General features: G+C 43.5%; 2 protein-coding genes across 2 annotated transcripts in view; both read left to right on the top strand.

Moving 5' to 3' along the window:
• The window catches only part of ARHGEF4 (Rho guanine nucleotide exchange factor 4), a 165,972-nt gene extending 158,754 nt beyond the window's left edge, over window positions 1–7,218 (top strand). Inside the window, 8 exon segments of the mRNA XM_062621737.1 lie at window positions 13–192; window positions 721–953; window positions 1,662–1,791; window positions 2,563–2,694; window positions 4,232–4,475; window positions 5,148–5,225; window positions 5,645–5,742; window positions 5,745–7,218. Of these exon segments, the coding sequence (XP_062477721.1) occupies window positions 13–192; window positions 721–953; window positions 1,662–1,791; window positions 2,563–2,694; window positions 4,232–4,475; window positions 5,148–5,225; window positions 5,645–5,742; window positions 5,745–5,825 (1,176 nt within the window). The 3' untranslated portion in view covers window positions 5,826–7,218.
• Window positions 1–16,863, top strand: part of PLEKHB2 (pleckstrin homology domain containing B2) — a 469,993-nt gene that overhangs the window by 401,834 nt on the left and 51,296 nt on the right. The window lies entirely within an intron of this gene.

Below are 16,863 nucleotides of genomic sequence, written 5' to 3' on the forward strand. Positions count from 1 at the left end.
GTTTCCTCCTAGGGTTACATTAAGCAGTGCCGCAAAAGAGCAGACATGTTTACGGAAGAACAGTTGAAGACAATCTTTGGGAATATCGAGGACATCTACAGGTGCCAGAAGAAGTTTGTTAAAGCACTAGAGAAGAAATTCAACAAAGACCACCCACACTTGAGTGAGGTTGGCTCATGCTTCTTGGAATATGTAAGTAAACCTGACTTCGTGGGAAAAGGGGAAGCTGAGCATGGGTTAAGCCAAAGGATTTAGAAACTGACCTGAGAACTGATGTTCTGTTTAAAAAAACCCACCCAAATTAAATGCCACCACCCTGCCCCATACAGCCCCTGCAGTGAAACATCCTCTAGCTCTCGTGGCTGTGGAAAGAACATCTTCTGAGCAGCTCAGCTTCTGAGCACTGTGCTCCCTGCCAGACATCAGGCAAAAATGGAGAAAGATTCCACAATACAGAGCTGGACCTCAGTTGACAGCTGTGGCTTTTTCAGGTCATTAAAAACATTGAGCTAAGCACAGGCCAGAAGACATGCAATGGTCTCGGCTGCTCCAGGAAGCTGCACATGCTGTAACTTGGAATGTTCCCTGCCCATCCCCAACTTTAGGTCTCTGGGCTTCAAAGCCTGGGGAGGATACAAATTACCAAACAGCCCCATGTGATACAGGATCTGCTACCACGGTAAAGAAGAGGGACAGTAACTCCTTTTGTTTCCCTTGCAGCAAACAGAGTTTCAGATATACTCTGAATACTGCAACAACCACCCCAATGCCTGCATGGAGCTGTCCCGCCTCACCAAAGTCAACAAGTATGTCTACTTCTTCGAAGCCTGCCGCCTGCTGCAGAAGATGATCGACATCTCTCTGGATGGGTTCCTGCTGACTCCTGTGCAAAAGATCTGTAAATATCCACTGCAACTGGCGGAGCTGCTCAAGTACACCAACCCCCAGCACAGGTAGTTCGGCAGCAGATTTCTTGTTGGTTTCTTTTAGGTTATTGGAAGACTGTTAAAAGATTTCCCTGGACCTTCTCTTCTCCGGTCTTAATAACCCCAGCTCTCTCAGCTTGTCTCCAGAGCAGAGGTACTCCAGCACCTCTTAGCAGAAAGCTCCTTAATGCAGTACACAGATGTGTTTGCACGATGTGTGTGTGTAATGTATTCTCACAGATGTTGTGAACTGTGCTACTGTGCAGAAGGCTCCTTCCCATGGCTCTGAACTGAGCTGGAATAGCTCCTACTTAAAATAAAGCGAGTTATTGCTGACCCTGCCTTACCTGTGACAGAATTGGTCCCTGTATGGGACAGAGGCATTACGAATATATTGTATTATGCTGTGGAAAGCCATGAGGCTTGGAACTTTGTTCCAGGAACTACTATGTACACCTCTGTGGCTGAATCCGATTGCTTACCCCCTTCTCTTCCACAAATTGGGCCTGGATTTATTACAAGGCTATCATCTGTGCCTCAGAACCAGTCTGCATCTGCACACAGCAACACATGCTCCAACTTCCAGTACAGAACAGCTGGGATAGGACTGCAAGTGGGACTCATGTTTTCTGCTCTTCAGCCTTAGGCCGTACTAGTGTGCCCTGCTTTGGTGTACAGGCACAATAAACGTGTGTCATTTTATCATGTCTAACAAACACCTCTGCCTTACCCTAGGGATTTTAAAGATGTTGAAGCTGCCTTAAATGCCATGAAGAACGTTGCTCGGCTCATCAACGAGAGAAAGCGGCGGCTGGAGAACATTGACAAGATTGCGCAGTGGCAGAGTTCCATAGAGGACTGGGAGGTACGAGATTTCCTTCCCCCATGAATTCAGTGTTCACTGTTTGTGGGGTGTGGATCTGTATTCATTTAAACAGATGTGATGTTCTAATACAACTGCAGCCAACTGAACAGACCCAGCACATAACCCGGCCAGACCAGCTGCTCCCTGGGAATTTTGCTTCCCCATTTCCCTTGCAGAATAAAATAACTGTGTAGGTTAATGAAATCCTATTATTCTCCTCTTGCCCCCCATTTTATCTTGAATGATTTCACACTCTCAAAACAAGCAAAATTACCCCTTAATGCCTAGTAAGTCACCCTATTTTTGCAGAGAGACAAGCTCTGATAGAGTGACAAAGGAAGCCACGGGTCCCTGGAGACTCATTGGGAAAAAAATGCTAAATTAAAGAAACAAACCTGATTTCCTAAACCCTAGGCTCAGTAAAACCAGACTTCCTCCCCAGGGATGGCAGGTTAAATCTTCAGCTCTCTGCTTATGTGCCTCCTTTAACAGTGGGGACGTATCAGCTGCCCTGAGCAGACTCCCTGGAAAAGGATATTTTTTCATTTAACACACTACTGTTCTCAGCCAGTTCAGTTCCTGTTCCCTGGGTCCACAGTATCTCCTGATGTGACAGGGACTGTCCTCCAGCACAGAGGCTCCTTCTCATCCCCAGAAGAGTTGTGGCAGCAGGAACTGGGTCCCACCGGCCACACTGGTTCTCCTATGACACCAAGGACTTCTCCCGTGCTCAGGTGGCTGAGCCCAACCTGTTCTTTGTGCTGTTCTCAGGGTGAAGATGTCCTAGTCAGGAGCTCAGAACTCATCTATTCTGGAGAATTAACCAAACTCTCCCACCCGCAAGCCAAGAGCCAACAGAGAATGTTCTTCCTGTTCGATCACCAGCTCGTCTGCTGCAAGAAGGTAACCCCACCCACCAGGCCCAAATGATGTCTATTACAGTGTTAAAGAACTTGACTGAGCCTCCCTCTCTAACCCTTTTTTTCCCTAACAGTCACTGGCATTACATGTGCTTCTGGCACAAAGTGCATTCGCTGCAGTCTCGGCACAGCCTTGGTGTGTTCTGTGCACCTGACCACAGCAATAAGCCACAGGAACTCCTGGCCTAATTCTTAGAGCAAGAGAGGGAGCATTGCACTGCTTCTAGGGTTAATGGCTGGGTTTGTTTTATAAAACTCAAGTATGGGCAATGCCACCAATTTTACTTCTGTCACCGTATTTATTGGGAAAATAATGAAAAAGAAAAAAGTGAAAGGCATCTCCCATTGGAATTTCAAAACTGAACATGTCTGGTGGTGGTTCTGCATGCTGCAGAGCATACAGGTTCCTCCAGGTAATTTAGGCATGAGACCCTCACTGCTTCAGCACTGCTGGCAAATTTACTTTCCATTGCCAACACATAACCCAAAAGCTAAGCAGGACTTTTTTCATTCTTTCTTTCTCTCCCCTTCCCTTTAAATCTCTTCTCCTCTTGAAATCTCTTAAAATCTTTTCTAAGCTCTTAAAATCTCTTCAAAAAAAAATCTCCTTAAAAAATCTATTCTCTTAAAATCTTCTCTTGAAATCCCTTCAAATCTTTTCTGCTCTCTTAATCTCTTCAAATCTCTTAAAATCTCTTTTCTTCAACTCTCATCTCTTAAAAATATCTTCAAATAGCTTAAAATCTCTCAATTCTCTTAAAATTTCTTATCTTCAAATAGCTTAAAATGTTTTCAAATCTCTCTTAAGATCTCTTCAAATCTCCTCTCCTAATATCTTTTCTCTTCAAATCTCTTAAATTCTCTTTACTTCAAACCTCTCCAAATATCTTAAAAATCCCTTCTCTTCAAATCTTTAAAAAAAAAAAATCTCTTAAGAGAATCGTTGCCAGGATATTTTTCAGATTTTAAAATATCTCTTTTCTTAAAAACCTCTTCTTCTTTTCTCTTTTTTTCTCTCCTCTCCCCTTCTCTTAGAAATCTCTTTTCAAATCTTCTATTCTCTTAAATTCTTTTGTCTTAAAATCTCCTCTGTGCTCTTTTCTCTTCCCTTTTTTCCTCTCCTCTTTTCTTTTCTTCTCTCCTCTTTTAACTGTAGGATTCAAATACGATTTCCTGACACGGGCTTAATGAGGATTGGGATCATGTATAACAATCAAAGCTTACGTCCTTCTCCTTCAGAGCTCTGCAGGGCAGCTGGTAGCTCACAACAGAAGATGCCAGCCTATCCTGACCATAAAAAGAAATGGTGAGATTCCCCTCACTGCCAGCAGGAGCTCACCACTCTGCAATTCCACACTCAATTCCATTTTATTCTTACAATTTATTTAACAATCATTTTATTCTTACAGGACTGCCAAGATTAAATACTGCGTTATATCAAAGAAAATGTTTAATGTTTAATGAAGGGACAGGACAGTAAACAATAACATCTATATTAGTGTCTGTGATCTCTCTTACAGGACCTCCTGCGCCGGGACATCTTGTATTACAAGAGTCGGATCAACATGGATGACATGGAAATACTGGATGTAGAAGATGGGAAGGACAAGGACTTCAATATCAGTGTGAAAAATGCATTTAAGTTGCACTGCCGTGACACTGAGGAAGTCCACTTGTTCTGTGCAAAGAAGCCGGAGCAGAAACAGCGCTGGCTGAAGGCATTTGAAAATGAAAGGAGACAGGTTCAGCTGGACCAGGAGACAGGTATGGCAAAACACTGCTGTGACACACTGGGGGTTTGTTCCTTTGATTTTTCCTTCCTTTTTTAACCCCCAGCCAGTGCACAGGAGTGAAACTGGGGAAGCCAGTGCCTGCTCCTGTCCAGCTCCAGGCTGCTGAACCGCACATTCAGAACCAATCTCTGCAATTGAAACAAAAGAAAAATGCAAACCTCCATGAGCAGACAGTGCAGTAAGGCCTCAGGGAAGGGGATGTGTCTTTCATGAGTTCAGGGCTGACAAAATGGTCAGTACATCACACAGCTTCCATTATTTTGCAGTACAGTTTAAGTGCCCAGCTTTACCATATCTATACAAAGCTTGTTCAGTCAAAGGTTCTCACAGTTGTGTCCAAATCCTGCTTAATTCAGACTCGTGTGATCTAATGAGGTCTGAACCACAATTGCTCTGGACTGGCTTCTTCACCCAGCAAAGCATGGGGGCAAGTGCAGGGATTAACCCTTGCATGAAAGGGAGGGAAAGGTGTGCAGGGGGAAGCAGTGTGTGTTCCGCTTCCACCTTTAGGGCTTTTAGTTTGTGACCTCCCCAGCCCAGGCATTTTCCTACCCCCGTACTCCCCTGACTTAACGTGCCAGTATCTTCCCGTGAGATACAAAATGAGGAGCCGCTGCTACTGACAAACTCTTTTATCTTCAAGGTTTTTCAATCACAGAGGTGCAGAAAAAGCAAGCCATGCTGAATGCCAGCAAGCAGCACCATGCTGGGAAGCCCAAGGGTGAGTCACACCTGAAGACAGACATGCTGCTAGAACCAGGGCAGAACCTGGTTCTAGAACCTGGATTTACAGCCTCCTTATTTATTTGACTAAACTCCACAATAAGTAAGTAAGTCAAAAGTAAGATATGGCTGCAAACCCAACCAGTCTAACAGAGGAAAGCCCCAAGGGCAAAGCAGTAGAAGAGACTCCACAGGCCTGCCCTGTGCACAGGCAAGGTAGACTCTGATCATTACAACTCAGAAACACCTTTCAGTTATGCTTCACATTTCTGGGGCTTACATAGCATCAAAAAAAGCAGTGCTGAAACCAAAGATAATGCCAAGACAAACCAACTTACTCCCTAACAGTAGCTCTAACAGAGAATGGGGAAGGCAGCTGTGCTCAACTAACATGCTTTCTATCTCCTCCTCTCACAGCTGTGACCAGGCCATACTATGACTTCCTGATGCGTCAGAAGCATCCCACCCTGCCCACTACGGTCCCTCAGCAGCAAGTCTTCATGCTGGCAGAGCCCAAGCGCAAGCCCTCGAACTTCTGGCAGAACATCAGCAGGCTGACTCCCTTCCGGAAATGAGGGCAGCCCGTGTTTGTGCCTGAACCCCTTCTGAGAAAGCACTTTATCCATCAGTCCTGGAAGGTGAAGCCCAGCTCCTTTCAATCCTTTGTTTACAGAGGATGGCACACACGCTCCTGCCTTCCCTATTTACGCTGCAAACCGACTGCTGCGCTGGCTCTGAGGTGAGACACTTGCACACACCTGTGCGTGGGTGCCAGTCCCATCGAGCCAGCCCTGCACAGCGCCCAAGGGGCAGACTTCCAGGAAGAGCTCATGTCCTTGTGTCAGCTGTGGCTCGAGTCACTCCCTCCTGCAGTGAACACTACTGCTGCGTGGCAGCTGTCAGAGGGGATGGCTGCCCATACACCGGCCGTCTCCATGTCTGCTGCCATGCTCCGAGTCACTGAGATGATACACTGCCCATGGAGGGATAAACCCTTCTCTCTGCCCACCCCACTCCTGATGTTTCTCTGAGACACAATCCTCCTCCCATGCACGTCTAACTCATTCAGTTAGCCTTTGGGGCACTCAGACAACAGTGAGTATTGCACTGTGACCCTTTCCTTTAGATCACCAGTGATGAACTGTATCCTACGTTAAACAGTGCCAATCAACCTGCAGCATGAGTAAAGTCCAACAATCTCTTTAGTGGGTTTGAATTCCATCAGTTAGAGACAAATGTGCCTAATTAATACCATACTCAGTTCCTTAGATTCTTGTCTCTCCATTGTTTTGCTGTATTTCCTGGCCAATGAAAATGCCCATTGTTTGTAATGTCTTTATTTATGGTAAAAAATCAGAACTGTGTATTTTATAAGTCCGTAATTGTTCTGTCACTTGTTGTTAACTTGATGCCTGTTTTGTCTGTTTTACTGTTTTTAAGAAAGGTCAATATTTGCAAACCCAGCTCCCTGAAGTCAGAGTCTACAGTGCAACTCTGAATGATGACTCTGGTATGCAAACTCTCACAGACCCTCAGTTCAAGGGGTATTACTACAGGTTTTTGACACCTTTAAACAATGAAAAGCCACTTTAAAAAAGACCAGGCCTACATTTGGCATTAAGAGGCTCTAAGAACCCAAGTTTCAAACTGGCCAAAAAGAATTAATTTAAATCTTGGTTAGTAAAAGGAAAGATTTGCCTTACCACAGCGAGAGTTAGAAGCCATACTGACTGAATTCCCCAGCTTAGAGACAGCCTGTGACACTGCAACGAGCAGTGTCTTCTTTCCAATATGAAGCTAGCGTGAGTGAGCACTAACTGTCTGCAGAGCTCAGAAATCCAGTGCTTGTTGATGCTGTAGCTGACCAAAGTCTGGTCATCCAGGGATCCCTGAATTTAGTAGCATGTACAAAGTCATTCTTGCACTATCTCCCCCTCCCAGACCAGGGGCAACATTTAATTTCATAAAGAAACTTGTAAAAGTGACTCTCAGCCTGTGTTTGTGTCCAGCCTGTCTGTCTGTGTGAACCTGTGTCTCTTTTAAGTCACTGCAGTTTCTGCTCCTGCAGCTTAAAAACTTAATGCTAGAAGGTTACCCTCAAAACAGCCATCCTTTGGATGGAAGGCTGGGGAAGCAGAAGCCAGACCACTTCTCAAGGTTACTAACTGTGATTAGCAGCTCCCAAAAATTCCTGCTCTTTCCTTAAATGGACACCACATCTCAGAAACATCAGAAAAGCTGCAGAGAATGCTCAAGCCCACTTTGAGCAATATGGAATTAGAGGAACAAGCAGCACCCGTAACCAAGATATCTACTTGGAACCTGTCCCCCTCCACAGCCTTCTCCCTGCCCTTCTTCCTGGGAAAACACACAGCTCTGTGTTCCTAGGCAGAACCACCTGTGACATCACCATTCAATGCCGTTCTCAATAGAGACAGGCGAGCAACACTCAATCTAAGTTCCCAAAACTTTCCCCTCATGCAGACAAGGGATGTCTGCCCATGGAATCTTTATTACTTCCTCCTTCCCTCTTCTCCTCCCCCACCCCCATCACTCCAAGTAACAGAGGAAAATGGGGCTTACCAGACTCCAACAGAACATTTCTCCACGCTTGATAGGACATACAGTGGGCTGGGGTGGGGGAAACAGGGGACATGCTAAATAAATGAATGTCAGACTTTAAAAGAAGCTACTGAGATCAGGCTCTGCTACTTGCCTCTTAGCAAGCACCCAAATGGACAGTGACACCTCCCAGCCCCATGCTAGGTTAGGAGTGTTCTGCATGCCATGAGCGTTATGTGGTTACTCCTCCCCAGACAGAGCAACACTCCAGTGGGACAGCACAGCATCCGTAGAGCTGAGCTCCCTTTGCTGCACCCTTGGCACCACCAGGCAATGGTCACTGTTGTGTTTACCCCAGTAAGCGTCTGCACCCTCCTTTCCTTACCTTTGGCATGTTTGTTTTGATTGGCCAGGAAGAAAATCTGTTGGCCTCGAAGTGATCCGTTTTCTGGGCTTATCACCCTTGTAGTCAATTGGGAGGGACAGGGAACTGGACCACTGACCCCTGGCTGGAAGGGACCTGGGGACAATGTCCCACACAACACACCCTCAGAGCAAAACCAACTGTGAAGCGTCATCAGGTTTCTCACAGTCTCGTCCAGCTGTTATCCATGTGCTCAAGGATGGAGTCTGGCAAAACCTGTGTGTTCCTGCCCAGTACCTCACTGTTCACACTGTGGAAAAACAAACTTCCTACAGCTGCTTAAGATTTTCCTGTAGTGCACCTTGTTTTTAATTTGTATGCTGCTTTAGACACTCAGCTTTACATGTACATTGAAGTCACTCCCATACAAATCCTCACCTATTCTACTGAATGAGGTGGGGTGACAGTGGCACCATTTCCTATAGCGCAGCAGCTTTGAAAGGCCACAAAAAAATCCCCCTGCCCTCAGCTAAAACATACACAAGAACTGGGTACTATCAGTTATCTGTGTATCAATCCTCTGAACAGTAAATACACATCCATCACATTGTTTACATTATCAGATTACTTACCACCTCTTCCAGAACTTACTCCATAGCCGATCATCGCATACAAATGATTTAGAGAGAAGCTTCTTATAAAAATCTAAGTGCCAAACCAGACTTTTCTGGCCAAACACTACACCAGTTAATGAAAAGTTATTTATTTCTGGCAGAGAGAAATACATTCTCTACTTGACTATCAATCAGTCAGTACTTCCCTTCCCAAGAAGGGTCTTCAGTTACAATTCTAGTCTTGCAAGAACAGCTGAAGCTAGGATCTGATCCCCTATGCAAGACTGAAATCGGGTATAAAAGCTGATCACACTGAAAGCCGCACAAAGCATGTAACACAGCAGGTGGAGTGACAGCAGTGACACTGACAAAACCGGTAAGGATCAAACCCACTTTGCTCACTACCATGCACCAGCACGTTAACGGACCACTTTGTAAAGCTGAAGAGTTTCATCCTGTATTTTCTACCCACCACTACTTCCTGATTCTGTAACCACAGAACCTCTCATTTCCTGAGGAAACTGTGTATCAGATCATGTGTAACCTGCATTGGTTTTAAATGACTAGTCATGTCCTAAATTACTGATTAAATGGTAAAATGTACTTGCTTTAGACAACAGTAACAGACAAGACCCAACACTGAACTTCCTTCACCCTGGCATCTGGATTTTGTGTGGAGTTATTCACACTGTACTGTCAATGAGAAGTATCAGGGAGAACCTATGTGTAGGAAAGCAAGCATCTATGTACACATTGTGTAGATTCCCAAGGTCATCAGCTAAACTCTTAAAAAAGGGGTTGTGGCATACAAACAACAGGTCAAGTACAGCTGCTGTCAATTTCTCTGAGCTTAACAGGAACACAAGTTTACCAGATTGCCATGAAGAGTCCGCTTCAAACGTGTAAGAGGAGATGTGAGACTCTGCTAACCCAGATGAAACTTCCACATGGCCACAAATGCAAGTTTTCATGCCAAACTGCAGCTCCTGACACGAGTCTCAACTGCAGCAATCATTCTGGATCTCAGGCTAGAAGCTACCTAGCTAATCAGAAACACACTTCCACACCAAGTTACAAAACAGGACACCACCTGTTCCAGGGGTGGATTGGTGCTTTTCTTTATTAGGTGTTTCAGTTCTTTCTGTTCCCCTCCTTCTGTAGCTCTCCATTTAGGAAGCTTATTGTGAAAAACAGCCGTAAGTAAAATCTGCCTATATTCTATCTGGACAAATAAGACATGCTTACGTAAAGCATATGAACCAATCAGAATTATTTGCTGAAGCTGCCAGTAGAATGAAGAGAACCAGTGGCTGCTAAGTAATCCTGTTTCTGCTCTGACAAGAAGAAATACCTTTATTTCAAACTACTATGAGTTGGGAATAACTGAGTCAGAAAAGGTGGGTGTAAACACTGGAATGCCTGTGCTTCAAGTTCTGGTAACATCAAAGCAGTACAAACTGTCTTTGTACTAAATCAAAATATCAAATCAGTTCCCATGGAGCTCAAAGTTCCCACAAAGCAGCCTTTAGGATCTCTTCTACTTATTACCTGAACTGTAGGCTGCAGGGTGGGGAGATGCCCTGGTTCTGTCCAGTGCCATCCATCACCTTGCTGCTGCTGTACACTGCAGGCAATTCCAGCTGTCCAGGACACTGCTCCATCTGCCCTCCAGAAGCCCAGGATGCACAGCCCACCTGCACCTTAGTGTCCAAAGAGCTTCCTGGAAACATGAGAAAGCCAGGCCCCCTGCCATCCCTCAGATGCCTGAGAACCGAGGCATCTACAAGTAACAGACATTCAAGATAATCTAATCTCAGCTTCAGACTGAAAAGGCTACATTTCTTGGGATGCCACAATGACAGTAACTACCTTTTCTTCATAAAAAGGCCTTTCATTTTTTACAATATAGGTCAAAATTTCAGCTGTGCTCCTCCAGATTTACTGTAGTGCAAGCATATCTTCATGTAACACCAGAATTAAATATACCAATCTTGCTACTGATTTTTACATATCAGTCTTTTGAAGTATTGTACCACTTGCTGTATAGACTGCTTAAGAACGTTGTCAGCATCGTTAAGGTTGTACAGGTCCCAACAGGTGCTTACTTCTTGTTTTACTGTTGTTAATAATTCAACTGTTTTCAGTTCTCATGTCAGGTTTCACTGTGTAACTGCTAATGGGGTTATGACACTGCATTACCTGTTTGGACAGTGACTATGATAGCACAGTGATTTCTAAAGCTTTAAGAATGGAGCAGTTCACACTTCACTCATCCGCAACTGTACCTGCTGCTACTCAAGTTTTCTACCCAAGTTAGCAGGACTTGGCACTGCTACCAACAAGCAGCAGTACCACATTGGTACAGTCGTGAGGTCTATGGTATCCTGTACCAGCCCACCAGTAGAAAGTCCTTGCCCCAGAGCTCCCAGCCTAAGCAAAGCTGTAGGATCAGGTCTTTGGGTAAGTAATGGATTAAAGAATAACAGCTCTGGCAATGGACAGAAATAAAACTGAAATGAAGTGTGCTTAGATGATTTTAACCCACTGAAGGTACACAAGCCAGAACACACCCCTGCATTTTTCTGTTGAGTGCTACACAGATCAGGGTGGATATGGGAGGATGGCCTATTGCATGCTCAAGAACACCAGCAACCTGAATTTCATCTGCCTTTATATTCAGAGCTGTGCGCACAGCTCCAGACTCCTGAGAAGCCGAGGGCACTTGCTCCTGCCCGGCCACAGCAGTCACAGCTTGCCTGCCTTGGGATTAACACCTCACACCACACTTCATTTCTCACCACACCACCCAAATGTTTCCTTAACAACAAGCTCCATTACTAAAATGCCACAGCTTCGGCAGTGCTGCTGGTTTTAGGTAAAATACAGGCTGCGTTGTTCTTTTCGCGTAACACTCCTGTCATTTTTCCCCCTGCAACCATGCCACTTGTCTCTGCATGCAGTGAGCTTTTCTTCTGCACAACTTTGCTACCAAAGCAGTTCCCTGTTTTACAGGCTGTGCAAATGAAACACCCATGATACTTAACCCAGACTTGTGTACCTTTGCGTGTAACTGTTTACACAGACATTTGTGACATAGGAAATAAACAAGCTGTCAACTTTACTTTTGTCTAATTCTGTAATCCTCCCATAAAACATTAACTATATGAGTATTCAAAATTAATCTTTTCAGCTGCTACAACTGAAGCTATATAACAGCACTCTGCTTCACAGAGCTTTACCTTTCCATACCTGTTCTCCCTTTTCTCAGATGTAGCAGCCTGTCTGTACACCTTACCTGGGCTTGGTAATTGTCGTCTTTTTTCTTTAACCTTCAGCAACCTGAAACAATACACCTGCTATCTAAATCACACCATCCTCAAGAAAAACTCTGCCCCCAGCTCCAGCCAGAATTACTCATACCCATGAGGTCCAACATCCTTCCCTGTAGGTCTGCCATTCTCTCCAGTGCAGACAATACAACTTCCCATAGCTACCAAAGTGCTCTTAACTGCTCTACAGCAGGTTTTAATTTGTATTGTGTTAGAGTAGTCCATTCTATTCTGAGTAGCCAATAGCCTGATGGAGTCTGAAATAAAATACATGAGAGCATTTAGCCTCCCACACCTAAGTCAGACATTTTATTCATGCAATGCAGCACCACCCTGAACCCCAGCACTATCACTGGTTATTTCCTGCAAAGGAGAATTCCCAGCTAAATAATAATCAGTACACTGCTCCCGACTCCAGGGGAGCTCACCAACAAAGCTATTTCTATTGCTTGACTTCATCTACAGTGAGCCATGGAGTTCAGAATCAAAGCAAGACATAAGAAAACAAAACTTCTTGTCCATAATCAGTTACAGAAAAACTTGAGACTCAAAATTTCTTGTCTTACTTCTGGCAACAGCCAACTGAATGGTTATGTTTTGGGAAGGGGCTCTGGCTGTTATCAAGTGTTCAAAGCTGCCTCTAAAATGAGGGGAATTCTTATCTGCACAATTCACAGCACCTCCCACTCATGAGCAAGTAAGTGGGAGAGCAATATGCATCACAATGTCACTGCAGAATGAATCTGGGAAGGGGGGGGGGAACCCCACAAACATAAATGACCCACCATTTTGATAGTTCCATGGATACATTTAACACAAACTAGAAAGAAACCCCATATACAGAACCTAAAAGTTGTTCAGTACCATGTTCCTACAAGTGGCAGATACAGTGCAAAGTATGTCTTCACAACAGACAACCACAAGAACAGCTGCACCAGAATGCCTCTAAACAAAGAATGATCACCACCATCGTAGAGAATGGTTTTACTCCTTTGTGTCCTCCCAGATTTCAGCAACCCACTGGTTCAGGATTCTGAATTTCCATCAGCTCCTGTGATGTGCAAAAAAATCCCCAACCAACACACCCAAAAACCCAACCAAACTAAACCACAACCCAAACCTATCTCCCTGGAAAATAAAAGTGAGCCCAGGATACCTGACCAGCAATTCACTTGAAGTGCAGTAAACCAAAATCTGTCAGTGGGATTCCTGGTGCTTTGCTGTTTTAGAAGCTCAGCTACTTGACTGAACAATGAAAGAGACCTGCAGCAATAAACTCAAAAACCAAGCACTATTTCTGCAGATCCATGCAGTTACTGATGCTGGACCTTCCTCTTCCACATGTGTTGCTTTTCACAGGCATGTTAGCAGGTAAGTTACTGTTACTTTTGGAGACCTACAATAGATGAAATAGCCAGTTAGTTCAAGCAGTACTGCCCCGTCCCCCCCAAATATACCTACTTCCAGTCTAATGTTAGTGTCACCTACAGCCACACACATCGAAAGAAATAGGATTATTTCACACAGTTCACACCTACTCAATTATTTTTCTTCTAGAGAACACTCAAGACACTGATCTACAACAGCTTTCTGCTCAGGGACTGTCACCTCTGAAACAGCACTGATCTGCTATCAAATACATGCTAAAGCACTGTGAAACTTTACATGTTACATTGTTTTAAGCTATAAAGTAATAAAAACCTTGAACCCCAGGAAATCCCTCAAAAGCGAATGAGGCAGGGTTGTACCACCTTTACCATACCCTCAAGCAGGGCAACTTAGGGCAGCTTATCCTTCACTGTGAAGCCTTTTATTACTGTGTTTTGTTAGCCATTAAGAAACCTTACTGAGAAAGGTCACTTAAGCAATTTAAATGTTTTGCTTTGCTTCAGTCACTCACCAGATTGCATTACCTTACGGAGTTTAAACATACCAGACTGTTATCCAGCAACAGAATCTTATCCAAAAGGATGTCACCAAAGGCAGGAGGAAAAAAACCACAATAAGCAACACAAGTCAATCTTTATTGAAAACGGAAGTATTAATACATAACAATTCTTGTTACAATAAACGTGCTTTTAAGAATTTAAATCTGAGCTCATCTACTCATTGAATTGCATAAAAAATAAAAAAGTATGAATTTTCACAATTGAACTGGCTCAGAATGGAATCTCCACTCTTTGTGTTGATGCAATAGTTCAATGCAGGAGTGAGTGATGCCTTAAAACTTATTCTGGAAGACAACATTGACCTAAACTTAAAAAAGTACCAATACAACTGTTCCTAAGACAGTTTTAAAAAAAGTCATAAAAAGGAAACCTGTGTCTATTTCATAACAAACATGGAGAACTATTACTGGGGCCTCTTGTACTTCCATTGCATGCACTCACTTCTTCAAATCTTAGATAGGAGGGCAGCCAATAATAGCAATACAATAAAAAAAAACCACTAACAAATCCGTTCTACTTAAACAAGTCCGTACAGCAGCCAGCTCAAAAAGCTTTCCCAGTTTGCCTGCTAAGTGCCCGAAAGTCACAACAGTTTAAAACAGCCACGTTTACTTTCTAGATGTTGTAACTTCAGAGCCCATAAATCACTGAGTATTTTTTAAGATCGGGAACAGACCCTTACTACCTGTGGAATTCAGGTGTTTCAGTGTTATATTCAACCCACACAACAAAAGGTTTCCTTGTCCCCAGATGAGCCCTGTTCCTTCTTCCTTCCCTTCTGTCTACACCACCACAGCTCATTTTCTCTCAACACCTCCCCAGAGGTGTATACACCACACTGAAAGAGTCCTCACCACTTCAGAGATCTCAGAATGAACTGGATTCTTGGCAAAGCTTGATCCACAAAACTATATCCTAGCTTTGCTGCAGCTGCTCCTGTTAACTGGCATTCTACCTCCTCGAATCCGAGGGTCTGCAGGAAGCTCTGAGCAGATAAAATACAGATGAGAAAGCTGATAATAACGAGAGGTATTCACAAACACTTCGATGGGAGGATTAATGGACTGCGTTTGACCCTCTGCACATGCTAAGGTCGGCCAGTGACACCTGCTGGAGAAGGCAGGATATGGATCAATCCTCATTCTACCGCACAAACCACATCCTGGGCAACTGCAACCATCCATTCAACAACCACAGCATCTGTCCTCTTTCCCGCATGTTCCAGCTGAAACATCACTATTGTTCATGTTCCTAAGATGAGAGATTTCACATACATGGCATTTACTACACTCTGGTAGGAGCTTAAGCCTAAAGTGGTAGTATCAGATTACTGTGCTTACCTGCTCAATCAAAATTATGTTCTAAACCCAGGTGAATGGTGTACACTATTGTGCTTAAGCACTGGGGGATGATTCCAAGTCAATTCTGACTTGTCTCTTGCTCACATATCTTAAGTGGCCTCACTACCCAAGTAGCAGTGAAGCCAAAATGCTCTGTAAAGAGTAGTCAACGTTGAGTACCCTGGTATACAACTGTACCATGCACTATTCTCACACAACACTAAGACATGGTGGTACTTATGGGTGGTGGGTTGGGATTTTTTTTTGGTTTTCAGTGGATGAAGCAATACAAGGAAGGACTTCAGCTAAAAGAAAGGATTTTCTTCATCTACCACTGCATCTAAGCATTTAATTTGCATAGTACACTCAAAACGAAGCTTTCTTGAACAGCATTCCTTGTGTGTCTCCTAAAAACTTCAAACAGGAGATGGTTACAATAAGCATAAACAAGATCCAGCAGCAGGTTCTCTGTTCTCCTTCCTAGTGTTCCATTATTCACCACCACATCACTGACTAGGGCTACATCGTTTTGGTGCCAATTATCAGCCGTTGTTTTTTGCTGCTGCTACATTTACAAGACATTTTAATTGGTTCGTACTGACCTGGGGAATACCTCAGTTTGTAAAAAATTCTTAATCTAAATTCAACACCTAAAATTTGAATTAAAAAGAAAACAACAACCAAAAACAACCAACCCAAAACTTCCTCAAACTTTTGTTATTGCTGCAACAGTTAGTTTCAGTTCCAGGTTTAAAGTAGTACTTCTATTGGTTTAATCATATAAAGCTGCCATAAAAGGTTTTTTTGTAGGTTTTTTGTTGTTTTTTTTTTAAAGAGAAGCTTGATCTGAAATGTCTCTACTGCACCAGCTCTTGTCTTTTGCTGAGGAGCTCTAGTGCAAACACATACTGTGTATTTATTTATAAAGGAATTCTAAATAGGGAATGTTATATAAAAAGCAGGAGAGAATGTTTCATAAGACCCTCGCTGTGTAAACGCCTATTTAATGATGTACAGTTTCCTCTGCTGCAGTTTTATATCCATGCTTTCTACTATTTGCAACAAAATACCATTAAGATAGTTATATATACACGTGTTCCCCCCCCGTCTCCCTGCACTGTGCTTTTGGTTACCTTCCATATCAACCCTCCCAGTAGATTATAATCAAAACTGGGAAGTGTGGTACCTTTTAAGAAAGGTACAGTTTCCCCCTCGTGGATGAATCCCATAATGCAACTTAAGAAATAAAAGTGCTCAAGTAAGTGAGACTGCCTGCATGTTATGGAGTATTATACAGAGACCATTTCCAAGATGACATTTAGGAATCTGAAGTTAGAGTGAATACATAGGAAGTTATATTCATTCCTTAACTATTTATCTATTGCAGCATTCATGAAATTTCTCTCGTATTTTCAAAGCTTTCAGTTTAATGGGTGATAAGACAGGAGACAGCAAAGCTCTGAGCTTGTTCTTTATAG

Source organism: Pezoporus occidentalis, unplaced genomic scaffold (genome assembly GCF_034315485.1).
Source record: "Pezoporus occidentalis ecotype Australia unplaced genomic scaffold, CSIRO_AGI_Poc_V1 ctg233, whole genome shotgun sequence".
Classification (NCBI taxonomy): Eukaryota; Metazoa; Chordata; class Aves; order Psittaciformes; family Psittacidae; genus Pezoporus; species Pezoporus occidentalis.